The sequence below is a fragment of the Macaca fascicularis genome, chromosome 16 (assembly GCF_037993035.2).
Source record: "Macaca fascicularis isolate 582-1 chromosome 16, T2T-MFA8v1.1".
Taxonomy (NCBI): domain Eukaryota; kingdom Metazoa; phylum Chordata; class Mammalia; order Primates; family Cercopithecidae; genus Macaca; species Macaca fascicularis.
This window is the reverse complement of record NC_088390.1, coordinates 16,179,251-16,206,443: the sequence shown is the minus strand read 5'-3', so window position 1 is coordinate 16,206,443 and position 27,193 is coordinate 16,179,251. Positions and strand designations below refer to the sequence as shown.

The 27,193-nt window shown below is 53.1% G+C and overlaps 1 protein-coding gene, 1 long non-coding RNA gene and 1 other non-coding gene across 4 annotated transcripts in view; 2 read left to right on the top strand and 1 right to left on the bottom strand.

The window, feature by feature from the left end:
- The first annotated feature begins 180 nt into the window (after positions 1-180).
- Positions 181-1,143, top strand: LOC123569432 (uncharacterized). The gene is made up of 2 exons (XR_006693114.2): positions 181-237; positions 472-1,143. It is a non-coding gene; the product is annotated as an uncharacterized lncRNA (long non-coding RNA).
- On the top strand, positions 330-402 carry LOC123569632 (small nucleolar RNA SNORD65). Its single transcript, XR_006693446.1, has one exon. It is a non-coding gene; the product is annotated as a small nucleolar RNA SNORD65 (small nucleolar RNA).
- Positions 1,130-27,193, bottom strand: part of LRRC75A (leucine rich repeat containing 75A) — a 49,426-nt gene continuing 23,362 nt past the window's right edge. The window contains exons 2-4 of one of the 2 annotated variants that reach the window (XM_015437402.3): positions 20,666-20,794; positions 7,076-7,191; positions 1,130-3,259 (exon numbers count right to left, since the gene is read on the bottom strand). In XM_015437402.3, coding sequence (XP_015292888.2) covers positions 2,716-3,259; positions 7,076-7,191; positions 20,666-20,794 — 789 coding nt within the window. In that variant the 3' untranslated portion in view covers positions 1,130-2,715. The remainder of the gene's footprint in view (positions 3,260-7,075; positions 7,192-20,665; positions 20,795-27,193) is intronic. The other variant, XM_045375306.2, reaches the window with a different exon arrangement.

Genomic DNA, 27,193 nt, shown 5'->3' with positions numbered 1-27,193 from the left:
TGAGAAGCTAATTAAGATTTGTAGTCCTCAATAATTTACAAAAATTACCTCTAATAAGGTCTTAAGGGGCTTTTGTTAGGATGGACTTAAATTTGTAAAGTCATTAATTGACGCTGTCATCAGAAATGCCTCTCCTGCTCTGCAGTCTCTAAGATGTATGCACCTTCTCCATTCCCCCAGGTTTTGAGAACAGAGTGCCGTTTTAGAGCTGGCGGCAGCATCTTAGCCCAAAAGAAGGTAAGCCTTGAGCTGGCTAATGACCCCCTCAACCCAATAGTGGAATGAATAAACAGCTGATCTTCTTAAAACTCGCTTGAAAAAAAGATATCAAATGATGAAATCACCCAAAATAGCTGGAATTACCGGCAGATTGTGTAGTGGTGAACCTACGGTTTTCTGAAGATATCTGTTACCCTGCGATTGACTGTCAGTTGGTGCAGAAAGTGAGATTGAAATGTAGTTTCTTTGCAGGTTATATTCCCAGAGGATGTCAATCCCAAGGACCAGTAGCTGCCGTCAGTTTGGATTATGAAAACTTTAACCAGCATCAACATTGGGTGTAGAAACATGATTGTTTTGTGTATCAGAGGACATGCTCAGCAGATCCAAGAGATATATTTGGCAACTTTTTCTAGAAAAGGCACATTGGGTATCATTCATTACATTCTTGAGTTTTTTTGGGTTTTTTTTTTTTTTTTTTTTTTTTTTTTTTTGAGACAGTCTTGCTGTGTTGCCCAGGCTGGAATGTGGTGGCACAATCACAGCTCATTGCAGCCTCAATCACCCAGGCCTAAGCAATCCTCCCGCCTTGTAGCTGGGACTATAGCTCACAGCACATCTGGCTAAAATTTTTTTTTTGTTGAGGTGGATTCACTGTGTTACCCAGGCTGGTCTCAAGCTCCTGGGCTCAGATGGTCCTGCCTCAGCTTCCAAAGGCATAGGCCACATTGTAGCTTTGTCCCTTGCCATCCTGCCCAACGGGGTGCTGTACCTTTTAATGAATTGACTTTCATAAATTGGTTATGTTGGTGGGCAAGTTCTTTAAGCTGGAAATTGTAAATTCTTCCTGAAATGTTTTTTCATGCAGTTACCATGAACTAAATACTACAATAAAGGATGGTCTTGGGTATCGATTCTTAAAAATGTGTATTTGAAGAAAAAGTAAATTTTGCCTACTATTGTCAGATATTAGCAGTCCAGATATTTGCTCTAGCTTGTAAACTTCCCTGTGGTCTGCCTAAGCTCTTAACCCCCTATTCTACAGCTTTAGACTGAAGGCAGAAATTCAAAGCATTTCGGCCCCTGCTGCTCTGTGTTCCTTGGTGTGCCCTTCTTCCAGCTCCTGCAGCACTGCACCATTCCTAACCACAACCTTAACAGCACGCAGGGCCCATACTCTAGGCCCCATCTTGCTGTCTTCCTGTGTTGGAATCTTGCTTACCAAGGCCTGTCGGAGCGTACTCCCCATACTGTTTTCCCACAAGGTTCAAGAGTGATTGGCTCCCAATCTCCCAGCTACTTGGGGGGCTGAGCCAGGAGAATCGCTTGGCTCTTAGATCTAGGGGTTGCCTGTTATTTAGAAGAGATTGCTTAACTGGTAGGGCCCTTTCACTAGGAGAGCATTTGGGTAAGGGGAGGGTGTAAGATGAGAACCTTTGCTAAGTTAGGTTCCTTTGGGAGCCCCCAGTTTGTTTCTCCCTCTCCCTAGGCATCTTGCTGGATCTGCCAAGGGATTGGACTCTGTCATGGTCCTAGGTTTTTAAGGTTTTAAAGCCCACCTTCTGCAGCAGGTGTTCTGGAATGTGTTAGTGGATTACTTAAGAGTTATGGGAAAAGAGTTCCTGTGGCCTGTCTAGGTCAGTGAAGTCATACTGACAAGTGACGAGAAGGAAGCCAGGCCTGTCACTTGGACTGCATGCTAAGGACATCAGAGCCCACACAGAAGTCTGGTAGTTTTTCAGCCAGCAGTGGGTAGGGAAGGTTGATGAGGGATTTCTGAACAGGACTTTATGCCTGTATGCATGGGCACCATGTCTGCCCTGAGCACTGCCACAGGGCATCGTAGGCTGCTCTGATTGTTAAAGGGCATAGTGATAGCTGGTCCTATAGGTAGATACCTGGAATCACAAGGTGGGCCTCAGAAATGGAGCTGAGTCTCCATAAGGAGGTAGACCACGTTCAGTCCACCTGTATCATAGATGGAACTAGGGTCTCTGGCAACCAACCCCTTCCCCCCAGGTTCTTGAGTTACAGGAGTTTTGCTAAAGATTCCCACCTCCCTTGAGTGGGGACACGTTCACCTGGTTGGAGCTTGTTCCCCTAAATGAAAAATGTAATGCAATGCAGGTAGGGGCCCTACTGTCTAATTTTTCTGGGGGAAAGCTCTTGGTTTTCACAATGGCTCAGGCTTCCAGTACCTCTAGCCATGTGCCCATTTCCACAAGTCTTTGGGGAAGGCCATGGGCTGAGCTGAGAGTTCTCTGGGGCCTGGGATGACTTAAGAGCCAAATGGCAGATAATGGGATTGGGGGCAGATGGAGAGGACCAATGGGAAGTTTTAACACATCCCCTTCCCCAGATGCTATGGTTTGCCTTTCTGTAGGTGGGTGGCCCAGGCCAATTTTTGGCAATATCCTTAACCCACCTGATAGAAGCTCCCTCCCCTTGCGCATTCTACCCAACAAGGACTCCCTAGTGAGGCCCTTCACTTCCATGTCACGTCTGAGCTGCAGCTACAGTCTCCTTGCCATCATGGTGGTCTTCGGCAGGTGCCACAGGGCCCCCTCCAGGGTCTTCCTGGCCTACTGTCCCTTCCCGGACCTCCTCCCCACTACCCGGGCCCTCACCCAGCTCCAGGATGGTGGGTAGGTGGCCCTGCTTTGGTGAGCGCTTGCGCAGGCTGAGCAGGAAGGGCTGGGGCAAGGAGAAGATGTCCACGTTGTTGCCCAGGTCAATCCACGTGACATTGGGGAACTTGCTGGGATCCTTAAGGATGTCAGTGAGGTCGCGCAGCACAGCCCGGGTCAGCCGGTTGCCATTGAGTGCCAGTGTGGTGAGGCGGGGCAGGGTGCTGAGCGCCGGCAGCAGCTGCAGGACCATGTCATCCGTGAGGCCTGTGAAGCCCAGTTCCACGCTGTCCACCTGCTCCCCACAGCGCTGTAGGTAGCTGGTCACCCGCTCCAGGTCTCGGGAGGTCAGTGGGATGCCCGACAGGTCCACTGTGTTGTCTGGGGGGCTCCCGGCCAGGACAGCCTTGAGGCTGAAGGGAAAAGGGACAAGGAAGGCTCAGGCACATGGGGCAGGCCTTTCCCCCAGAAGCTGCAGTGCCAGCCTCTGCTTGGCTCTCTGACACTAGGGACCGCTTTTACAAAACGCTTGGAGGTTCGGACGCCACAAGTGCAGAGGTGGACGTAACCAGAGACCTCAGTCCCCTGACATTGCTGCACATCTCAGCTGTCAGGGCCCAGCTGGCCATAGCCTGAGGTATATGGCTGCCCTCATTTACCAGAAAAATTGAGTTAAGAGTACCATTGGGCTGTTACATGAAATAAGTTCATAAGTGCAAAATAGTGCCTTGTATAGGTGAGTGATGAATAAACATTTGCTGCTGTATTCATCACTTCGACTCAGCTTCCCACTTCTACCACCCTTGGGTGGCAGCTCAGCTCCCATGAATGGCACAAAGGATATCTGAGTCCCCTCTTTCAAGACCATCTTCCCCACCGAGAAGGATTCCCTAGGGGGAGCCGGTAAGACAGCAGGCAGGGCAGGGCTCAGGGGCTCTGAGCCTGGTGGCAGTTGCTGACTCCTGGAGGCTGAGTGCCTTACTCCTTGCTTCTCCTGCTTGCTCTTGGGACAGACCCCAAGCAGTTCAAGCTGAAGGCAAGTGTGCCTTTCCCGTCACACCCCCCCCCCACCCCACCCCCACTGTCTGTCTGCTGGCTCTAGGCCCAGGTGCAGAGGTGAGATGTTCATTTTCCGCATTTCTTTTCTTTCTTTTGTTTTTGGAGACAGTCTCACTGTCGCCCAGGCTGGAATACAATGGCACGATCTTGGTTCACTGCACCCTCTGCCTCCCAGGCTCAAGCGATTCTCCTGCCTCAGCTTCCTGAATAGCTGGGATTACAGGCGTCTGCCAACATGCCTGGCTAATTTTTATATTTTTAGTAGAGACAGGGTTTCACCATGTTGGCCAGGCTGGTCTGGAACTCCTGACCTCAGGTAATCCCCCCATCTTGGCCTCCCAAAGTGTTGGGATTACAGGCATGAGCCAACACGCCTGGCCATTTTCTGCATTTCTTTTTCTTTTTTCTTTTTTCTTTTTTTTTTTTTTTTTTGAGATGGAGTTTTATTCTGTCACCCAGGCTGGAGTGCAGTGGCACCATTTTGGCTCATTGCAACCTCCGCCTCCCGGGTTCAAGCAATTCTCCTGCCTCAGCCTCCCGAGTAGCTGGGACTACAGGCGTGTGCCACCACGGCTGGCTACTTTTTTTGTATTTTTAGTAGAGACGGGGTTTCACTGTGTTAGCCAGGATGGTCTCGGTCTCCTGACCTCATGATCAGCCCACCTCGGCCTCCCAAAGTGCTGGGATTACAGGCGTGAGCCACGGTGCCCTCACCTCAGCCTCCCAAAGTGCTGGGATTACAGGCGTGAGCCACGGTGCCCAGCCCCATTTTCTGCATTTCTAAGTGTGCTGGGAAGGAGAGGGAGGTGGAGGGGGCTCCCAGCCCGCTCCAAGAGCATATGCTACTGTCAGCAGCTCAAGGGTCATGGCCTGTACTTCCTGGCAACACAGGGCACATTCGTCCTTGAGATCTAAGCTGGGAGGCTGTCCACAGTTTGTTCATTTTGATTCTGACTGGGGTCCAGCCCCAGGGAGCTGGAAGGTAAAGCTCTCAAGGCGTGACATTTAAATGCTTGGAATGCTGTCAGCCATCTGAGAAGCTTGATTTAAGTGTTGGTGCTATTATCGATGCCATTCCACCAGGGAAGCAGTGTGGTAGTGAACAGCCTGAGTTGGGTTTGAATTCAGCCCCACCGCTTACCAGCTGGGTGATCCTAACCAGTCAATTGACAACAGTGATATCTCCTCCCCAATTTGTTGCTTTTTGTTTTTTGGAGACAGTCTCACTCTTGCCCAGAGGGGAGTGCAATGGCGCGATCTTGGCTCGCTGCAACCTCTGCCTCCCAGGTTCAAGTGTTTCTCCTGCCTCAGCCTCCTGAGTAGCTGGGATTACAGGTGTGCACTATCATGCCCAGCTAATTTTTTTATTTTTAGTAGAGACAGGGTCTCACTATGTTGGCCAGGCTGGTCTTGAACTTTCTACTTCAGGTGATCCGCCCATCTCGGCCTCCCAAAGTGCTGGGATTATAGGCGTGAGCCACCGTGCCCGGCCCATTTGTTCTTTTAACAAACATTTGTTAAACTCACCTGTGTGCCAGGCAGTATCCTAGACACTAGGGTCACAGTGGTGAACAGGATGGACAAAATCCCTGTTCTTCCTCTACCGGGGGAGACAGACCACACACAAAACCATGTGAGTGTGGGGCGACATAGTAGCGTGGGGCTGTGGCTACTCAGGAGAAGGTAATGTGTGAACTGACACATGAAAAAGCAAGCATGGGCCATCAGAAGAGTTTGCTGAAGGTTCCAGCAGAGGGCACAAAGGCCCCGAGGCTGGAAAGGGCCTGGTGTGTCTGTGAACCGGCAGGAAGGCCAGTGTGGCTGGGGTGGGAGAGCAGGAGGTGAGACCAGGGGGCGAGGAGGGCAAATCAGAGGCCCATGCTTGAATTTCATTCAGGTGCCATGAGATTCCACCCGAGGGGAATGAGACCTCATGACATGGCTTCCGAATGAAGATTAGACTGAGCATGCGTGTGTGTGGGGAACCAGGAGAGGCCCTTCCAGCAGAGCTCAAACTTCCAGCTTTCCAATGCTAAAGAACCAGCTCAGTCTCCTCATGGCTTTTCAGGTTCCAAGGGCCCCCTGTCTTGCTGTATCCCCATATATGTCCCCTCTACCCAGGTGGAGCCCCTCCCGTGGCCAACACCAGGACAGCCTTACACTCTTCATCCACCTGGGAATGGGCCTCTCCAGGATCCATCTCCTGGTTGTGGGCGGGGGTGGGGGGCGGGTCCAGAACAGAAGGAGGCACCAGAGTTCTTTCTTCTTCATGAGGGAAGGGGACAGCCCCTCCCTCCCCAGCCTGCAGAGACCTGCTGGGATGAGCTAGCAGCAGCACCAAGGCCTTGCCAGAGTCTTTGTGAAGGCACACCACTGGGCTACCATTTGCAAAAAGACAGGTGTGCTTCCTCCTCCAGGAAGCCTTCCTTCCAGGCTCCCTCTACTTGCTTCCTACAGTGTTATCACAGCCCACAGGTTCTGTATCCTATTTGCCCCTCAACCCCTACCAATTTTCAAGGGACTCTGAACCCCCTTGTTGCTGTATGGACCAGGGACATGGCTGGCTGGGGTCTGGGTCCCTCTGAGGACATCCGAGATAACTGAGGAGTTCAGTAGGGAGTGCTCTGTTGCCCAGGCTGGAGTGCAGTGGTGCCATCTCTGCTCACTGCAACCTCCGCCTCCTTGGTTCAAGTGATTCTCCTGCTTCAGCCTCCTAAGAAACTGGGATTACAGGTGTATGCCACCACGCCTGGCTAATTTTTGAATTTTTACAGGGTTTCGCCATGTTGGTCAGGCTGATCTCGAACTCCTGACCTCAAGTGATCCACCTGCGTCAGCCTCCCAAAGTGCTGGGGTTACAGGCATGAGCCAAACACTGTGCTTGGCAGGGAGTGCCCACTTTAGCACACCAGGAATTAGAAATTTCTCAAATCTTCCTCCTGCCCATCCCATCTCAGTGGGCCCATACTCCCCAGCTCCCACCCACCAGACCAGGGTCCCCCTCTAGCTGTTTCCCCATCCTGGAATCCTCCTTCCATCTTACCTCTTTCAGGCAGCTTCTATGACCGCCCCCCATGACTCCCGCCCTTCCCTTCCCTACATCCCTGAGAGGGGCGCCCTGTATCACACACTCAGCCTGGCATAGACCCACCCAGGGGACTGTAACTCACCAAGCCTGTGGCTTCCTTTTCACCAGTCCCCGGTGCCGCCTCCACTGGGAGTGGGGGCTGAGGTGGTATGTCAGCTGCCGGCACAGCTTCTCCATGGTGCCCAGCGCATCGCCTTCCTGCAGAGGCAACCAGGGGTGGTGGGGCCCTGAGTGGCTGGGTGCACCAGTCTCAGCCCCAGGCTTCCTGTCTCCTGGGTACGAGCCCAGCTCCCCCAGGCTGAGCTGGGGGAGGCCTTGCTCTGCTGGCCTAGGGTGGGCACCCTAGGCAGATGGCAGTGGCTACAAAGAGGTCTGCAGGATGGTTTTAGTTTTTGTGAATTAGTTGCTAGCATTGAAAAACAGATGTATATAAGTCTGGATTCCAGGAGATTGGACAACAGTTGGCTGGAGCCAAGTGCCTGCTGACCCCCTGGCTGGGACTCATCATGGTCCCCACCACTCCCCAATGTCCAGGGCTGCTCTGTGCATTTTCTTGCTCAGCAGATTTATTGAGCATTTACTGGGAGCCAGGCACTTGTTCTAGGAAGCTAGGATACGGCCAAGAACAAATGTTCATGTCCTTGTATTTCACACAGTAAAGAGGAAAATGAGATATTTTTACCAGTGTCTCCCTCAAAAGTGAGAACAAATGAATGAAGAGGCCAAGTCTTTCCCAGCCCAATTCATTCACAGGCATTCTTGTCTGGCCCATCGGCACTTGAGTTTGAAACCCTGGGTGTCATAGGCTGAACTGTATCCACTGAAAATCACATATTGATGTCCCTAACCCCTAGTACCTGGGAATGCAGCTGCATTTGGAGACAAGGTCTTTAAAGAGGTGACTAAGGTAAAATGAGGTCAGAGGAGTAGGCCCTAATCCTATATGACTGGTGTCCTAAGAAGAAGAAATGAGGACACAGACATGCAGAGGAATGACCACTGGAGGTCATAGGAGGAGGAGGGGCCGACAGACCTAGGAGAGAGCCTCAGTAGGAAACCCACCAGCCAGCCTTGGATTTCTGGCCTTTAGAGCTGTGAGAAACGAACTGTCTGCTGTTTAGACCACCAGTCTGTGATTTTTTGTTATGGCAGACACTGGGTTAAATGATGCAGCTGAAAGATGCTACAGACTCCGACTACATCCCTAGGAAAGTCCATCCAACAGTCCCCGGAGCCAAACTGGTGCTGGACAGGGTGAGGGCATGAGTCACTCCAGGCAGTGAGGGCCACAGTGTGCCCTTGCCAGTGAGCCAGTGCTGAGGCTTGGATGCAAGCGCTGGGCTCGGATGTGAACCCACACGCGGCCAACGACTCGGTGTGGGGAGGTCCGGCGCGTTAACCACACGCAGTGGTCAGCATGGCGCCTGGCACAGAATGGGTGCTCAGTAGGCCGCTTTGTCATTACAATTCCCACACGCCTCTGCTAGCGGACAAACAGCGTATTGAGTAGTGAAGAGCAAAGACCTGGGGCCAAACTGTGGGGATTTAAGTCCTGGCTTTGTCCCGTTCTGTGTGGCCTTGGACAACTGCTTGACTTCTCTGTGCCTCCAAGCCACATCTGTGAAGGGATTACAGTATAGACCTCACAAGAGTTTCTGTGAGGATTAAATGAGTCACTACTAGTGTAGTGCTTTGAATAGAGGCCAACCCACAGCGACCTCTCCAGGCACGCTCTCTAAGTGAATACCGGCACCAGCATAGGGAACTCTGGCAGGGCAAGGAGGGAAGGTTACTCCTGCCCAGGCTTAGATTTGAGCTCAGCTTTGTTTTAATTTTATTTATTTTTTTGAGACGGAGTCTTGCTCTGTTGCCCAGGCTGGAGTGCAATGGGGCGATCTCGGCTCACTGCAACCTCCGCCTCCTGGGTTCCAGCGATTCTCCTACTTCAGCCTCTCGAGTAGCTAGGATTACAGGCACCCGCCATCATGCCCAGCTGATTTTTGTAGTTTTAGTAGAGATGGGGTTTCACCATGTTGGTCAGGCTGGTCTTTTTTTTTTTTTTTTTTTGAGACGGAGTCTCGCTCTGTCGCCCAGGCTGGAGTGCAGTGGCCGGATCTCAGCTCACTGCAAGCTCCGCCTCCCGGGTTCACACCATTCTCCTGCCTCAGCCTCCCGAGTAGCTGGGACTACAGGCGCCCGCCACCTCGCCCGGCTAGTTTTTTGTATTTTTTAGTAGAGACGGGGTTTCACCGTGTTAGCCAGGATGGTCTCAATCTCCCGACCTCGTGATCCGCCCGTCTCGGCCTCCCAAAGTGCTGGGATTACAGGCTTGAGCCACCGCGCCCGGCCTGTCAGGCTGGTCTTGAACTCCTGACCTCAAGTGACCCACCTACCTCGGCCTCCCAAAGTGCTAAGATTACAGGTGTCAGCCACCACGCCCAGGCTGAGCTCAGCTTTTGAGAGCGATGGGTTAGTGATTTCGGATGGAGAAAGAAAACGTGAGGCATCTCTGAGTGAGGAGGAAACAGTCTGTGGCAGGGCTTGGGGATGTGGCAGCCATGGGGTGTGTTACTGACATGAGGGCAGGTGAAGGCCTGGGGCCTGATCACATCTGGTCCCTCCATGGTTCAAGCCACTGTCAGCCCTGCACACCAGACATCATGCAAGAAGGTTATGGAATTCCCACAGCACCCCAGGGCAGGAGATACTTTCGTTATCCCCATTATGCAGTGGGGGAAATTGAGGCCCAGAGGGCTGGGGATGGGCCTGGGGCTGATGGGAAGGCAAGAGAAGGAGAATCTGAGGAAGGGGGACGAGAGAGAGGAGGTGGGAAGATGGGAGTTGAGTTTCCAAAGGAGAGAGGCATCTGTGGAGGGACCCAGGAGGCAAAGGAGGGTCCGAGACTGAACTGAGTGGATTTGGAGGAGCCCCCTGGGCTCCAGTTCACAGCCTATCCCCACCCCTGCCCCCAGCTTCCTGGTGCCTGGCCGTCTGATGAATAAGCTTGTATCACCTGCCACTTGTGCCTGTATCACACCTGTGTGCTACACCTGTGTGTCACTCTTGTGTGTTGCAGATGTAGAGGCAGGTGAGCATCTGCCTTTACAGCTTCATTCCCCACCCCTGGAGTTGACACCTTTTGGTTCCTAGACTTGGCTTCTTGCTGAGCCTGGCCACACTACTGTGGGGGGGGGAGGGGAAGTAAGGTGGGTGAAGCAGGAGGAGCTGGTCATGAGGCCTGCAGGGGAGTCCCTGAAGGGGGCTGTTCCTTGGACTGGGAGATGGAGAGAGGGGTGGACAGGAGATGGAGAGGGTGACTCAGGGCCAGGCTATTGGAAGAGGCTGAGGGGACAGAGGTCACGCAGCTGACTGATATGCTGGATGGAGAAGGTGTGGGCAGGGAGGGTGAGGAAGGTCTAGGCTTTGGGCTTGGGACCTGAGTAGAAGTCAAGGGGCTCAGGACAAGAAGAGGGTGAGAAGGCAGGAGGGTGAGCCACGTGGGGCCACGGTAAGTTTGAGGGGCTCACAAGACCTCCAGCTGCGGATGCCACTGGACTTACGGGGCTGGGGCTCAAGACAGGTCTAGGCTGGACACATTCATCAGTAAGATTAAACCCCTGGCCAGAGAATGAGCCAAGCAGAAGGGAGAGAGGACACTGGACACACGGCGGTCCGAGAAGACTCCGTCAGAGCAGCAGGAGGAGCAGAGTCCAGACACCAAGGAGAAGAGTGGCTAATGTGGTTAGACCCCCACCCAGAGGCCACTGGGTCTCCAACAAGGAGACCATGGCCAGTACAGGTTCAGGGAGAGGGGCCATGCTGGGAGCTGACCTTGGAGCTCAAGGGGAGAATAGGGGCTGGGTACGGTGGCTCATGCCTGTAATCCTAGCACGTTGGGAGGCCAAGGTGGGCAGATCACCTGAGGTCAGGAGTTCGAGACCAGCCTGGCCAACATGGCAAAACCCCGTCTCTACTAAAAATACAAAAATTAGCTGGGTGTGGTGGCGGGAGCCTGTGATCCCAGCTACTCCGCAAGCTGAGGCATGAGAATTGCTTGAACCCAGGAGGCAGAGGTTGCAGTGAGCCGAGATTGTGCCACTGCACTCCAGCCTGGGTGACAGAGACTCTGTCTCAAAAAAAAAAAAAAAAAAAAAAAAGGCATGAATAAAAACAAAGGGAGAATAGGATGTGACACTGGAGATGGCCCATCTAGAGCTGTGCTTCTTCACCTTGGAATCTTGCACACTGGAATCTCAGGGGAGCTTTAAAGTTCACTGATGGGCCAGGTGCTGTGGCTCACTCTTGTAATCCCAGCACTTTGGGAGGCTGAGGCAGGAGGATCGCTTGAGCCCAGGAGTTCAAGACTACCCTGGGCAATATAGTGAGACCTGCTCTCTACAGACAAACAAACAAACAAACAAACAAACAAACAAACCAAAACAAAAAACGAAGCCCAGCATGGTGGCTTGTGCCTGCAGTCCCAGCTACCCGGGAGGCTGAGGTAGGAGGCTGTTGAGCCCCGAAAGTGAAGGCTGCAGTGAGCCGTGATCACACCTCTGCACTCCAGACAGAGTGAGACCTAGTCTCAAAAAACCAAACCAAACCAAACAACAACAAAATAACACTGATGCCTAAGCCACCCCAGTGATGGGTGGGTGGCTCAGGAACGGGGATTTTTTTTCTTTTTTTTTTTTGAGATGGAGTCTCACTCTGTTGCCCAGGCTGGAATGCAGTGGTGTGGTCTCGGCTCACTGCAACCTCCATCTCCCAGGTTCAAACAATTCTCCTGCTTCAGCCTCCCAAGTAGATGGGATTTACAGGCGCCTGCCACCACGCCCAGCTAATTTTTTGTATTTTAATAGAGACAGGGGTTCACCAAGTTGGCCAGGCTGGTCTCGAACTCCTGACTTCAGGTGATCTGCCCGCCTTGGCTTCCTAAAGTGCTGGGATTACAGGTGTGAGCCACCCCACCTGGCCACATGGGGAAGCCTCAGCTTGCGGAGTAGCTGGGATCACAGGCACCCGCCACCACGCCCAGCTAATTTTGTATTTTTAGTAGAGATGGGGTTTTGCCATGTTGGCCAGGCTGGTCTCGAACTCCTGACCTCAGGTTCCCCAAGTGATTCCCTAGTACAGCCGAGGTGGAGAAGCACCAGTTCAAAGACCATGGGTGGGATCAGGTGGTCTGCCCAGCATTGCTCCTGGAACCACCCCAGGACAGAATGTTGCCAGTCTCCAAAGCTTAGAACTGAGCTCCTCAGCTGCAGCTCCTCCTTCAATCACTTCCCAGGGTTTCCAAAATCTGGGGCCAAAATCCCTGTCCACCCTCTCAGCCTGGGCAGCTGAGCCTTAAAAGAAGAGAACAGAGGCCAGACGCGGGAGTTCACGCCTATAATCTCAGCACTTCGGGAGGCCAAGGCGGGCGGATCACAAGGTCAGGAGTTCAACACTAGCCTGGCCAATACGGTGAAACCCTGTCTCTACTAAAAATACAAAAATTAGCCAGACATGGTCGTGGGCGCCTGTAGTCCCTACTCGGGAGGCTGGGGCAGGAGAATCACTTGAACCCGGGAGGTGGAGGTTGCAGTGAGCCGAGATCATGCCACTGCGCTCTGGCCTGGGCGACAGAGCAAGAGTCACACACACACACACACACACACACACACACACACACACACACACACACACACACACAGCAGAGGACAAGGGGGCATCTGGGCGACAGAGCAAGAGTCACACACACACACACACACACACACACACACACACACACACACACAGCAGAGGACAAGGGGGCATCACTGCACTGCCACTGCCACAAGGGGGCAGCCACGCACAGGGCCAGGCTCCGGATGGACGTGCATCTGCCACTATCAGGGAGAACTGAGGAGCCTTGGTCTCCTCACTGGCTAGACAGGAACAATAGATATGGACACCTCATAGAGTTGCCTTGAGACCACAAGTGAGCTGATGTTCTCTCTGGAGTGACAGTTCCCTTCTGCTTGTCTGAACATGTACTGAGCAACTGCGATGCATTGGGCATCTCCTCTGAGCAGTGTTTGCATGAACTTTTTGGAGCTCAGAACACAATTCCAAAGCATGGTGCCGGGGCCAGCAGAGAGCTTTGAACTAAAGGAAATTGGAAAGCCTCAGAAGCAAAGTTTTTCTGCCCTTCTGCTGCCCTCCTGTCTCTAGCCCTTCTCCCCCAGAGTGAGTCAGAGAAACCAGAATTCTTCTTCCCCAAGGCAGGTCACAGAAACTAGAACCCCTCTCCCTCAAAGCAAGCCTTAAAACTAGGTAGGTCACTCTCTCCCTTCTGTCTTGAAGAACATTCCAGAGGGGTAGGAAGGAACACTGCACAGAGAGGCCAAGAAGAATCTGCGCAGACAGCCTTCCTGGGTCCCCTCAGCCTATCACCATTGAATCACACCCTTTGTCCAATCGCATTGCTACAAGCTGTGTACTCTTTACCAAACCTGAGTATAAAAACAGACAGCTGGCTGGGCACGGTGGCTCACGCCTGTAATCCCAGCACTTTGGGAGGCCAAGGTGGGTAGATCACCTAAGGTCAGGAGTTTGAGACCAGCCTGGCCACCATGGCGAAACCCCGTCTCTACTAAAAATACAAAAAATTAGCTAGGCGTGGTGGCAGGCACCTGTAGTCCCAGCTACTTGGGAGGCTGAGGCAGGAGAATTGCTTGAACTCAGGAGGTGAAGGTTCCAATGAGCTGAGATCACGCCATTGCACTCCGGCCTGGGTGACAGAGTGAGACTCTGTCAAAAACAAACAAACAAAGAACCAGGCTGGGCGTGGTAGCTCACGCCTGTAATCCCAGCACTTTGGGAGGCAGAGCAGGCCCGAGACTAGCCTGACCAACATGGAGAAACCCCATCTCTACTGAAAATACAGAATTAGCCGGGCATGGTGGTGCATGCCTATAATCCCAGCTGCTCAGGAGGCTGAGGCAAGAGAATTGCGTGAACCCAGGAGGTGGAGGTTGAGGTAAGCCAAGATCGCGCCATTGCACTCCAGCCTGGGCAACAAGAGTGAAATTCCGTCCAAAAATTAATTAATTAATTAATTTAATTAAAATAAAAAATTCAAACAAACAAAAAACCAAAAAAAGAAAAAGACATCTTTCCCTGGGTTTTGGGGTCATTTCTTTCTCTCTTTTTTTAAAGAGATGGGAGTCTCACTATATTGCCCTTGCTGGTATTGAATTCCTGGCCTCATATAATCCTCCTGCATCAGCCTCCCAAGTAGCTGGGACTAAGGGTCTTCATTTCTTTTCTTTCTTTTTTTTTTTTTTTTCAGTGACGGAGTCTTGCTCTGTCGCCCAGGCTGGAGTGCAGTGGCACCATCTAAGCTCACTGCAACCTCCGCCTCCCTGGCTCAAGTGATTCTCCTGGCTTAGCATCCTGAGTAGCTGGGATTACAGGCACACGCCACCATGCCCAACTGATTTTTGTATTTTTAGTAGAGATAGGGTTTCACCATGTTGGCCAGGTTGGTCTTGAACTCCTGGCCTCAAGTGATCTGCCTTACCTACAGTTTTAGCACCTTGATCTAACTTGGCTGTCTGTGGGCACCACAAGACACCTCGGTATCTGAGGGACACGTTTTCTTCCTTGCTGGAGCCAGCCTGCCTGGGCTTCTGTTATGTACAGCAGAATCCTAACCCACCCAGGAGGCGCAATGACTGTGTGCAGAGTCAACTCTCTGCAACCCTCCCCCGATCCCTGAAGAAGGCAGGAGTGGAATGTGGCACAGTCAAGGTGACTGTGAGTGCAGGTCAGGGCAGCAGCCTCTCCAGACCTTCCCAGTAAGGCTGCCCAGGTCCTGGGGCAGAGCGTGTTTGAGGGGCTTCGTATTCATCTGTCAGGAAAGATGGCATGCCGACCTGCAGGCTGACCTGGAAGGGGTCCCAGCACCCGACACTGCTCTGGCTGTCAGCCATCAGGCAGTGATACCATCTGCCATCTTCACTCCCCAGGCACCTCTGTAACTGCTCCAGGACCCCGACAAGCATAGCCCTCCACTGCCCTCCATTCAAGGGTATCCCTCCCTCATTCATAAATTCATTCATACATTCATCAAATGTTGACTGTCCCGCGCATTATGCCGGACACCATTCCAGATGCAGAGACTGTGTGCCGGCTTTTCTGTTTCTTCTCGCCCCACAGTCCACTCTGCCCTTCTCTGCTCAGAAGGCTGGGCTCTAGAGACCGCATCACTGGGCTCTCTTCCCCCTGGCTTCCTCTTGGGTTCAGCTAACGGGAGCAGTGGCAGCAAGACCAGAGGGCAGGAGGAGAGACAGATGGGGGGCTTTATTCTGATTCCCACACTTCGGCATGTGCAGCAGCCAGCCTCCAAGACAGCCTTGCTGCTCTTGGCTCCTGGCATCTGTGCCCCTGTGTAGTGTCCTTCCACATTGTAGCAGGGCTGGTCTGGGTGAGCAACAGAATCATCAGAATCAATAGAATGGCAGCAATGCTGGTTTGTGACTTCCGAGACTGGGTCTTAAAAGGTATTGCGGGAGTTGGGCTCACACCTGCAATCCTAGTGCTTTGGGAGGCCAAGGCAGGGGGATTGCCTGAGGCCAGGAGTTTGAGACCAGCCTTGGCAACATAGTGAGGCCCCCATGTCTATAAGAAAGAAAAAAAAACCAGGCCGGGCGCGGTGGCTCACGCCTGTAATCCCAGCACTTTGGGAGGCCGAGGCGGGCGGATCACAAGGTCAGGAGATCGAGACCACGGTGAAACCACGTCTCTACTAAAAATACAAAAAATTAGCCGGGCGCGGTGGCGGGCGCCTGTAGTCCCAGCTACTCAGGAGGCTGAGGCAGGAGAATGGCGTAAACCCAGGAGGCGGAGCTTGCAGTGAGCCGAGATCGCGCCACTGCACTCCAGCCTGGGCGACAGAGCGAGACTCCGTCTCGAAAAACAAAAACAAAAACAAAACAAAAAAAAAAAAAAAGAAAAAAAAACAAAAAATTAGCTAGGCATGGTGGTGCCTGCCTCCAATCTCAGCTACTCAGGAGGGTGAGGTGGGAGGATCACTTGAGCCTGGTAGTTCCAGGCTGCAGTAAGTTATGATCACACCACTGCACTCCAGCCTGGGCATCAGAGTGAGACCCTTTCTCAAAACAAACAAACAAACAAAACAAAACAAAAAAACAAGGCCAGGCATAGTGGCTCACGCCTGTAATCCCAGCACTTCGGAAGGCCGAGGTGGATCACCTGAGGTCAGGAGTTTGAGACCAGGCTGGCCAACATGGCGAAACCCCGTCTCTACTAAAAATACAAAAAATTAGCTGAGTGGCAGGTGCCTGTAATCCCAAGCTACTTGAGAGGCTGAGGCAGGAGAACTGCTTAAATCCGGGAGGCAGAGGTTGCAGTGAGTCGAGATCGCGCCACTGCACTCCAGCCTAGGTGATAGAGTGAGACTCTGTCTCAAAAAAAAAAAAAAAAAAAAAGGCATTATGGCTTCTATATTATCACCTGTTGTGGGATAAGCCAGCTGCCATCATGTGAGGACACTCAAGCAGTCCTATGGAGAGGCTACAGGGCGAGTGTGCCGCCCTGGAAGTGGACCTGCCAACTTCTTTTGTTTTTGAGATGGAGTTTTGCTCTTGTTGCCCAGGCTGGAGAGCAATGGTGCGATCTCGGCTCACGGCAACCTTCGCCTGCCGGGTTCCAGTGATTCTCCTGTCTCAGCCTCCCAAGTAGCTGGGATTACAGGCATGTGCCACCACTCCCGGCTAATTTTGTATTTTTAGTAGGCATGGGGTTTCTCCATGTTGGTCAGGGTGGTCTCCAACTCCCAATCTCAGGTGATCTGCCCCCCTCGGTCTCCCAAAGTGCTGGGATTACAGGCGTAAGCCACGGAGTCTGGCAGAGCTGCCAACTTCTGCAAAGTCTTCTGACACCTGCAGCCCTGACCAATGTCTTGAGAGACCCAAAGCTAAACTACCTAGTAGCTGAGACTAGAGGCAGGCACCACCATGCCTCTGCAATCCTGACCTGCAGAGACTATAACAATAAGTGTCTGTTGTTTTGGGGTAGTTTGCTATAAGGCAACGGATAATGCAGCATGGCTCCGGACCAGGTGTTCTCACCCTGCCTCTGGCAATACAGCTTGTCCTCCTGTGAAACAACTTCCTACCGCTGCTGTCTCTGGATGTCTCAACATCCCCTGTTGACTTCCTTTATCCTGTCCTCAACCCTTTACTAAACCCCCTTCAGACTTCACAATGGAATATGTTACCTCCTTCCCGCCTGGTGCAGGATGGAATTGTGAACAAGACAGACACCCTTCCCTTCAGAGTTTATATTCTTTTTTTTTTTTTTTTTTTTTTGAGACGGAGTCTCTCTTTGTGGTCCAGGCTGGAGTGCAGTGGCCGGATCTCAGCTCACTGCAAGCTCCGCCTCCCGGGTTTACGCCATTCTCCTGCCTCAGCCTCCCGAGTAGCTGGGACTACAGGCACCCGCCACCTCGCCCGGCTAGTTTTTTGTATTTTTTAGTAGAGACGGGGTTTCACCGTGTTAGCCAGGATGGTCTCGATCTCCTGACCTCGTGATCCGCCCGTCTCGGCCTCCCAAAGTGCTGGGATTACAGGCTTGAGCCACCGCGCCCGGCCCAGAGTTTATATTCTAGTGGGGAAAACAGACCATAAATTAGCCAACAAGTAAATAAGCAAGGTAATTTCAGAGACCAGTAAGTAAAATGGAGAAATGAATGGAAAAATAAATGGGGCTCGAGACAGGCTGATCAGGAGCCTCCATGAGGCAGGTTTGTCAACGAAGGCCTCTCAGAGGCCAGAGGCTCAGTCTGAACTCAGGAGAAGGAAGCTCGGAGAGAGGAGGCTGGAGCAGTCAGAGGGAGCAGCGATGTCCCTAAGGTAGGAGAGGGTGTGGAGGTGTCAGGGGCAGAGGAGGAAGGCCCACATGCTAGAGCAGAGTTCGCAGGGTGGCAAGTAGGAGAGGGGAGCTCAGAGACTCAGGCAAAGCCAGGTGAGGAGTCTGGGTTTTATTTAAACTACAGCACGGCCCCTCACTGAAGGATTTTCAGTGAGGGTCCGTGTAGTATCCAATTTACCTTTGGAACGAGCTCTCCGGTCTTGACACCTCTGTCCACAATGTCTAAACCCATAACGTGGGCTGACATGAACTCAGATGCAAATTGCTCTGACCAGGACATCCTGGTCAGCCCTCTGGGGTGGATGGAGGGGCTGCTCCTACCACCAGCCTGGGGACCTCCCACCCCTGCCTCATCCAGAGAGCCTCGCTTGCCACATGGGCACGAAAGGGACCCCCCAGGTCTCTGGGCTTCAGCAGGGCTCACCCACTCCGGCAGGGTCTGACTTGTTTTGAGGAAAACAAAGTCCAGGTAATGAAGTGGTTTGAGGAAGGTTACACCATGCAATGGACTGAATGTTGGTATGTCCTCAAAATTCACATGTTGAAACCTAATTCCCAGGGTGATGGTATTCAGAGGTGGGGCCTTTGGGAGGTGATTAGGCCACGGGGGTGGAGCTCTCACAAAGGGATTCGTGCTCCTTTGCCCATTTCCTGCCATGTGACGACACAAGAAGGTGACTGTCTGTAACCCAGAAAAAGGTCCTTGTCAGTCACCAACCAGGCTGGCACCCAGATCTCAGACTTCCAGCCTTCAGAAGTGTGAGAGATAAATTTCTACTTTTGTAAGCCCCCGGTCTACAATAATTTGTTACAGCTACCTGAATGGACCACAACAACCCAGGTAGGCACCCCCCGGCCCCGCCCTACCCAGACGGAAAGGGAAGATCAGAAGGCAGGAGTTCCTGCCCCTCCCCCTGGCCTCGCCTGGCCCTGTCTCACAGGGTCTCCCGATGGCCCTTACCCACTCCCTGGCCTGCCTCTCTCTCTGAGAGGGTGGGTCCTTCTCCCCACACAGGCCGTCCGTGAGGCAACCTGTGAGGGGCAGGTTGGGGAGGGAGGGGAGCTCGGCTGCTTCCACCAGGCCCCTCCTCCTGCCCCTTGAGCACTGACCGCCCAGGGACCCCCGGCCTGTGTCCCGCCCAGCTCTGAGTCACTGCATAGGCCCAAATCACACCCATGGTTCTCCTCGGAGGTGTAACCTTGCTCAGATCATTTGACTGAAGTTTGTTTTCCTCAACTCAAAGATGGGCGTACACATAGCTCTCCTTTTTCCTTTTTGCTTTTTTGAGAGTCCCATTGCCTTTCGCTGTCTCATCTCTGAGCAACTTCATTCCTGCTCTAGGAAAGGCAGGGTCTGGCACCCGGCAAGGCCTCCTCACAGGCCTGACTCCCGTCCCTTCCCCCCCGCCCCAAGGCAGAACCAGGTGGAACTGCATGAGAAGCGACAGAGGCGCCAGCCCCAGCCAGCACCCCGTGGCTCCTGGCACCAATCAGGCCTCAAGGCTTCCTCAACACCAGCTTTCCTTCCCCTCCCATTGGGCCCTGCATCCCGACCTTCTGCAACATTGTGCTCCTGACCCTGGCCAGCTCCCAGCCCTCCACAGCTGGGCCCCCACCTCAGAGCCTTCGTATCAGGTAGCCCCAGAGTCAGAGAGAAGGCCCCCGACAAAGCCGCAGATGGAGCTCAGCCCCAGGAAACGCCTTTCCAGAGCAAGGCTCCAGCTCAATGTAGGATCACGGTCAAGTCTGTGTCCAGGCCGAGCGAGGGGTGGGCTTGGGAACCATCTCACTCCTGGCCTAGATCCTACACCAAAAGGAAAAACTTCCCTCCCGCACCCCTTCATCCTGCTCTGGTTTCCTGACTGCCAGCGGGGAAGCACTTCTTTTGGAAGCCACTGGAAATTGAGGGATGAGAGAAAAAACCAAAGCAACAGAGAAGCGCTCAAGTGTGGGAATGTCCCCGCCCAGCCCTCCCCTTCCCACCGGGTCCAGCTGCATAGCCCCAGGGAAGCCTAGACCTGGAACTGCAGGAACAGGGCAGAACCTCCCATCCAGGAGGGGCTGAGCGGCAGATGTGGAGCCTGGAGAGCCATGGAGCTTTCCCTTCCAAGCTCCCAGGGCCAGCAGGAAGAGGACATGAGTGAAGGGATGGGTGTCAAAGGACACTCAGCCTCAGAGGTGAAGACATCTGGGAGTGGTGGGACTGAGGCAAAGTGGACAGCCCCATGCAGGGCCCCGGCCAGCTTTCTATGACACCTTTGTGCAAATAAGAAAAAGTTCACCTCCAGGGGGACACAGGCTTGCACCAGGGCTCACGGCTTGGTGGGTAGAGAGAGGGCTGGATTTGAACTTTCCCCTTCCGCCCCTACCCCGCCACCCCTCTGTACGCATGCTTTTGTGCAAGGCACAACCTGTACAACTGTATGTGGTGGCCTTGGCCCCGTATAACAGGGATGGCTACTTAGCTCCAGCCCTGCAGAAATGAGGGCTTCATGTTGCTGGAGCTTCCAGTTTTTCAAGGGCAGCCGAATATAGGGATCATGTGAAAAATTCTGGTTTTTAAATGTTGGCAGTGAATTCACCCCCTGGGCCAAACAAAACCAATCTGTGCTGGTGGCACCAAGGGAGAGCACCTCAGGCTCTTGGCACCTGCAGGATGGGCTTGTCCTCCTTGGGCATAAAGCTGCTCTGCCCTGAAAGGCACCCACCGCACACCCCGGGACCTGGCTGGCTCGGACCACAGCCTCCCTACCGGCTTGGGACAGTGGATGTAGCGTGCCAGGCTGATGATGAGGTCGTGTGTGATGGGGTCCACCAGGTTCCGGAAGCTGGCGTAGCGATACAGAACATCATCTAGTGAGGTCGACTCCATGCCCAGGTCCTGCAAGAGCAAAGGATGCCCAGAGGTCAGGGCTGGCTGCCCCACCCAGCTCACCCACCATCCCCAGGAGAAGTAGGCACAGGCCCCTGGAGGCAACGCTGCTTCCCAGAGCCCCAGTGGGGAGCATCTGCAGAACTTCCCTCAGGGGCCGGGCAGGCCCCTCCTGTTTGTCTTTACCTCCAAGTTGAGAAGAGTGGGGACTGGCCTCTGCAGGCTCCACAGTTTGTGTGGGTCCTGGCTTGTGGCCCTCTCCTGGGACAGCCTCTGACCTTTGTCTCTCTGGTTTTCCAGAGGAGGAAGCCAAGGGTGGCCCGCCTTGGTGCAAGCAGCTGCTTCTCCATCGTGGCAAAATTTGGAATTGACAAAACTGCCTTGTGACAGGATGGTTTATTGATATTTATTTGTGTTTTCTTCCTGCTTCCGACGTTTTTACTGCTCCTTCTGTAGCTGATGCAGCCTGAGTGTTCCTTTGCCTTGGGGGTTTCGGGGTTGTAAGGACAGCCTGCCAGGCACCCAGAAGGAAACCTCACCAGGACTCCCTCAGAAAGGTACTGAGTGGAATCTTCCCGATGGGAGGGGAGTAGCTTGGAGGCGAGTGACACTAAGTGTGGTGGGGCCGCAGCAGAAGCCGCTGGAGCAGAGCTTCCCTGGGTCTGAGGGAGGAATTGGGTTTGGGGGCTCAGGACACACCACCCCAGAATATGGCACCCTGGCATCTGAGGTGGCAGCTGACGCAGGAAGGTCTCTCTGACTGCTGTCCTCCCCTGAAGCAGGCCCTGAAGAATCCTGTGACCTTCCTCTAAAGTAGGTCATGAGACCCTGAGCTTAAAACGGAGTGATGGGCTTTGGAGAAGTAAGGAAACATGACATGCCTGCCCTGGGGTGGGGACTAAACTTGGTGCCACTCCATGTGAAAGGGGTAGTTACGCCTGCTCCCTGTCCTCAAGCTCCCCCGCCCCCACCCCCGCCCAATTTCTGCCATCCTTGGGTATGAGCTACACTGCAGTCCCTGACCCTAGTTTGGTGCCTTACACAGAACAGGAAATGCTGACATTCCCATCCGGAGACTGTCCTCACGCCATCCTGGGGAGCAAGAGGCATCCCTGGGTGGGGGGCAAAGCAGGCCCACCCACTGCGGGCCGTCCTCGTTCTCGGGGCTCCCACAGCTTCCCCAGCACAGCCCAGAGAAGAAAGGCTCCCAGCCCAGGTGGCTGGGGTCCAGTACCCTGGGGACGGGAAGTCTGGGCAGGGAATGTGTGGGTGACCAGCTGAGTTTGCTCTTTGTCATTTTGTTTGTATTCTGAACTTTTAAAATACCTTCCCCACATGATTCTTAGAAATCCCTGGAAGGCAAACAGGCTGGACATCATTATACACTGTCTACAGATGGAGACACCAAGGCCCACGCCTTCTGTGCTGTTGGAATTTCAGGAAGGATGGGGGTGGGGCGGCGCGGCCTCAGCCCTGGGCCTGTTCTGCATATCTCATTGCTCTTATCTGCCAGGGGGTGGTGAGAGGGTGGCTGAGCTGGACAGATGGAGGGCAGGGATGGGCTCCGTGGTCTGGCAGCTGACATTGCTACAAGCAAATAAAAAGTCTTTGCTGGGGGCTCTGGAGGTCCTGGGTGTCATGCCTGGGGGTGGGAGGAGCCTCCTGGGGGGAGCCCCTTGGAGCCCACCTGCCAGCCAGGTCCTACCTGCCATGGTTAGGGGGCACTCTGCCCCCACCCTCATTAAGGCTTCATTCATGCCTCAATGAGGACACAAGAGGCCAATTGTGAGGACTCTGTTTTCCACGTGGCAGGAATGAACCTTGGAGGTGAACTGCCAGGCCCTGTGCCAGGCTATCTGGCTGCTGAAAAAATTTGCTGGGAACCAGGACCTGGGGGCTCAAGGTCTGGTGTGGATGCAGTCGGGGGAGGCTTCTGAAGCACTGGCTGGTACAGGTTCCAGAGCTGCACTCCCTTGTAGAAGCAGGTGCAATACCCGCCGTCAACCTCTGGCCCTACCCCGGCTTTTTCAATCCCTCAGCCAGGGCTGTGTCCTGAAGCAAGCAACCTGCCACTGCTGAGCCTGTTTCCTCATCTGTAAAATGGGGACAGTGACCCCAGCATCACAAGGAGGTAAGGGGAACAAGACCAAGTGCTACATGTAAAGCCCCTGGCAGGGAACAGAGAAAGCAGCAGTGCCCTTTCTACTTCATTTCTGCCCCCTCCTCCCTGGAAGGCCCGTCCTCCCCTTCTGCAGGGGTTCTCCATCTCCGGGACCACAGACCCATTTGAGAATCTGTCAAAACCCATGAGCTCTCTCCCTAGAAAAATGCAGGAGTCAGGGCCGGGCGGGGACCTGGGCACACAGAGTCCACGCTGGCCTCATGATCAGGAGGGTGTGTCGGAGCCGTATGGACACGAGGGACACCAGGATACAAATTGTCACCCACTAATGTGCAAAATCACAGCCCTGCCCTCCCTGGGGCAGGAGGAGGCTGGGGACACAGGAAGGCCGAAAGTCAAAATGCTTGTGTTCTACCATCTCAGAAGGCCTGTGTGGTCAAACGGGCTGTGGCCCAGTGCCCGGCTTGCCAGCCAGACCCTGCCTACAGCTTGAGGCTCCCCTTCCTGGGGACAGGGAGCTGGGGAAGGAGGGTAGATGAAGTGGAAACAGAAGGGTGGTTATTCCCATGGTCAGATGCTGCCCTGGTGGCCACGGGGAGGAGGCCAGAGGCATGCAGTTATTTTTCTTTTACAGTCTGTCAAGCAGGCTGGGCTGCTCCTCTGTGGTTGGTGACTTAGTGCCAGCCTCTATCCCTCCTCTGCTTCACCCCTGGGCACCCCTCTCCTCTGTGGGCACTCCTGGCACCTAGTGGTATCCTCCTTCCAACTGTCCCTGAATGACCCTGGGAAATAGCACTGGGTTTTAGGTCCTGGCCAGCCCCAACTCGCTGTAAGTCTGTGGTAAGGGACTTCCCTCTTGGGATCCATTTTCCCATCTGTGAAATGGGCAGATGAACCGCACTAATGGTTATTAAACTGTGTTCCAACATCTTGGGGCTGACGGTCGGGGGCTGCAGTAGACAAGAGGGAGGTGAGAGGAACCAGCAGGGCTGTAGGCTGCGGCTCTTACAAAGCAGCTCCTGGTTACAAACAAACGCAGTTCTGTTCCAAAGAAAAGCATGAAAGCCCTGGACCAGATGACTGCCTGGGTTTCTTGTGTTCCTACCAGCCTTGCCTCATCTTCCTGGACCCCCTACATCTCCAAGCCAGTCTAGGCCACCCCTGGAAGGACCAAGAAAATCCTAGTTGCTAACCCAGGAGGCTGGGCAGGTCTGTGAAGATGCCAAACATCCTTTCCGGAGCCCACTCCCCTGCCATCTCCCCGCGCCATCCCCCTGGTTGCCCAGCTGCTGACTGTGGCTCCACCTCTCTGGAGCACTGTCTGGGTTCATGTGGTTGCTGCTTGGGAGGGGAAAAGGAGTGTAGAGGCAGGATGGGAGGGAAGGAGGAGGGTCTTCTAGAAAGGCAGCTCAGGGTCACTGTGAGTCACGGCCAACCAACGCCGGCCCGCCCTGCGAATTCCAGCTGGGGTGGGGCTCCCCGAGGTCCCAGGGCTAAAACAGGGAAAGCCAGATAGAGGCTGGCCAAAGGCCATGGCACACATTATTGCTTTATTGCTTTATTTCGACCCCACCTAGGTCCACAGGATGCTTGTGCTAATTGAGGGCACTTCATAGTCCTGAGGACCTTGGGCTACTTCCTGCCTCCGTGATGTCCTCTCCATCCCCCCACTAAGCCAGGCTATTGGAGATGATGGTGTCACCAGCTGCTGGGACTACCCATGGGGCTGGGTGTGAAGGAGAAGAGGTTACCAGATCCTCAGGTGTCTCAGGCGGCTGCAGCCTGGGCCACAGCCCTGGGAACAGGCTCCTTTCTGACTCTGCACCCATGGCCTGCCCTCGTTCTCAGGAAGACACAGAATGGGGGTAGGCACACGAGGCCTGCTGCATGTGCAAAGGAAGTGGAAGCATCAGATCCAGGTGTGGTCCCGGCAGCCCCTCCTGTGCACTGTACTAGTCTTGGAGAGGCTGGTTTGTCTTAAAAAGCACAAGGCATTGAGGACAATCCCATTTTCCTCATGATAGGTCTAAACGGTACCACCTCTAGTACTGTTTGTGGACGGTTCCTCATCAGGATGTCTGGGAACACCAGGAGGTACACCTGAGTCACTGCTGGTGGGGAGTGACACTCGGAGAGTGTGGCTGGCCTGACACCAAGTCACCCTTGGCTCCCTTACCGAGCTGCCGACCCAACACACAGCAGTACATGGTATCTCAAAGAAGGGGGCCCTACATGACTGGAGCATGAATAAACAGGTCTGGGGACTCACTGCAATGGGGAGAGATGATGGGCTTGGGAATAGGGGTGCATGTTTCCAACAAGTGAGTAGAGATTCATACAAGGCAGTCAGAATGGCATTTCTCAAAGTGTGGTCTGTAGACTTTGCAGAAGCACCCTTAAGACCATTTTAGGGGTGCTGTGGGGACCTCTTTTCCAATGACATATCTATGTGATGCCAGATTTTCTTCATAGACGTCAATTAAAACAACCTGTCGCAAGATCCAATGCAAAAGCGCGAGTCTGATAGCTGTCTTCTAGAAAGTGAGACATGCAAGAGAGTCACAAAAATGGGGAGCAACACCACTCTCCTCACATGGTTTTTCTTTTCCTTTGGAAAATATAGTTATTTTCATAAAAATGTATTTCTTCACTTGTGAACTTATTCTTTTTTATTCTGAGACAGGGTCTTGCTCTGTCATCCGGGCTGGATTGCAGCGGTGCGATCATAGCTTGCTGCAACGTTGAACTCCTGGGCTCAAGTGATCCTCCTGCCTCAGCCTCCAGGGTAGCTGGGACTACAAGTGTGAGGCACTGTAAGGAGCTGCTGTTATTTTTTTAGATGTGAAAACAACCCTATGAATGGTAACAGCTGGCATTTTGCATTCACGTTGGCACACGTGTGAGCAAGGCAATGGCACGGAGTGTACATGCTCACTGCCACTCACTCGATGCCTCCCCACAGTTGGACTTGCACCTTTACTCTGTATTCCTGTGCCGTAGGGAAGTCACCCAGTACATGTTTCCCCCAAAGCGGAATACACAGGTGCTTTCTCTTCTGAGCTCTAGCCTCCCCGAGAATTCGTTCATGTTGATGACACACCTGAAGACAACCTGGCTCAACAGAAACTCCCTGCAAAATATCGCAGATAGACTTGGTTACCCTCTGACTTTCAGTCCTGCAGATGAGAATGAGGCTATCTGATTTTTATTTCTTTAGCTGCTTGTTCAGCCCTGGCACCTATAGGGCTGTATTTGCCACAAAACCCCACTGTGTCTCCTGGACAGCCCCAGCAGACTGTCCTTTTCCTAGGAATATCAGTTCAGCATACAGGAGACCTCTGAAGCAACTGGTATCTCTACAGCAACTTCTCCAAGTCACCAAAGGGGCATCTCATTCATGACATCGCCCAAACTCCAAAAATCCCTTCCCTGTATCTTCCTCGCTACTCCAACCATCCCTCGCTTTCTCATTTCCACCCTGAAAACCCAGCCCAAATCTTTCTAATACAAATAAACTTAACTTCTCTGGCCAATCCAGTTCTCAGATCCAAAAAGCCCCGTAAAATCCCAGAAAATAACAAGGGTTGGCAAGAATGTGAAGAAACTGAAACCTTTGTGTGCTGCTGGTAGGAATGCAAAATGGTGCAGCCACCATGGAAAATGGTGTGGCAGTTCCTCAAACAAATGAAACACAGAATTGCCATATGATCCAGCAATTCCACTCTTGGGAATATATACCCCAAAGAACCGAAAGCAGGCACTCAAACAGCAGCTATGTTTCCAGCAGCATCATTCACAGTAGCCAAAAGGTGGAAACAATCCGAGTGGCCATCAACAGATGAATGGGTACACGGAGTGGGGTCTAGCCATGCAACGGAATATTATTCAGCCTTAAAAAGGAAGGGGATTCCAACACATGCTACAGCATGGTGAACCTTGAGGACACAGGGACAAATAAGTGAAATAAGCCAGACACAGAAGGACAAATACTGTCTGATTTTACTTATATGAGGTACGGAGACTAGTTAATTCATAGAGACAGAAAGTAGAATGGTGGGTACCAGGGGCTGGGGGGAGGGGAAGGAGGAGTTACTGTTTGATGAGGACACAGTGTCTGTTTTGCAAGATAAGAGTTCTGGAGATCAGTTGTGCAACAGTGTGAATGCACTTAACACAACTGAGCTGTATGCTTAAAAATGGTTGAGATAGTACATTTTATGTTATTGTATTTTACCACAAATTTTAAAAAGGGCCAGGCCCGGTGGCTCATGCCTGTAATCCCAGCA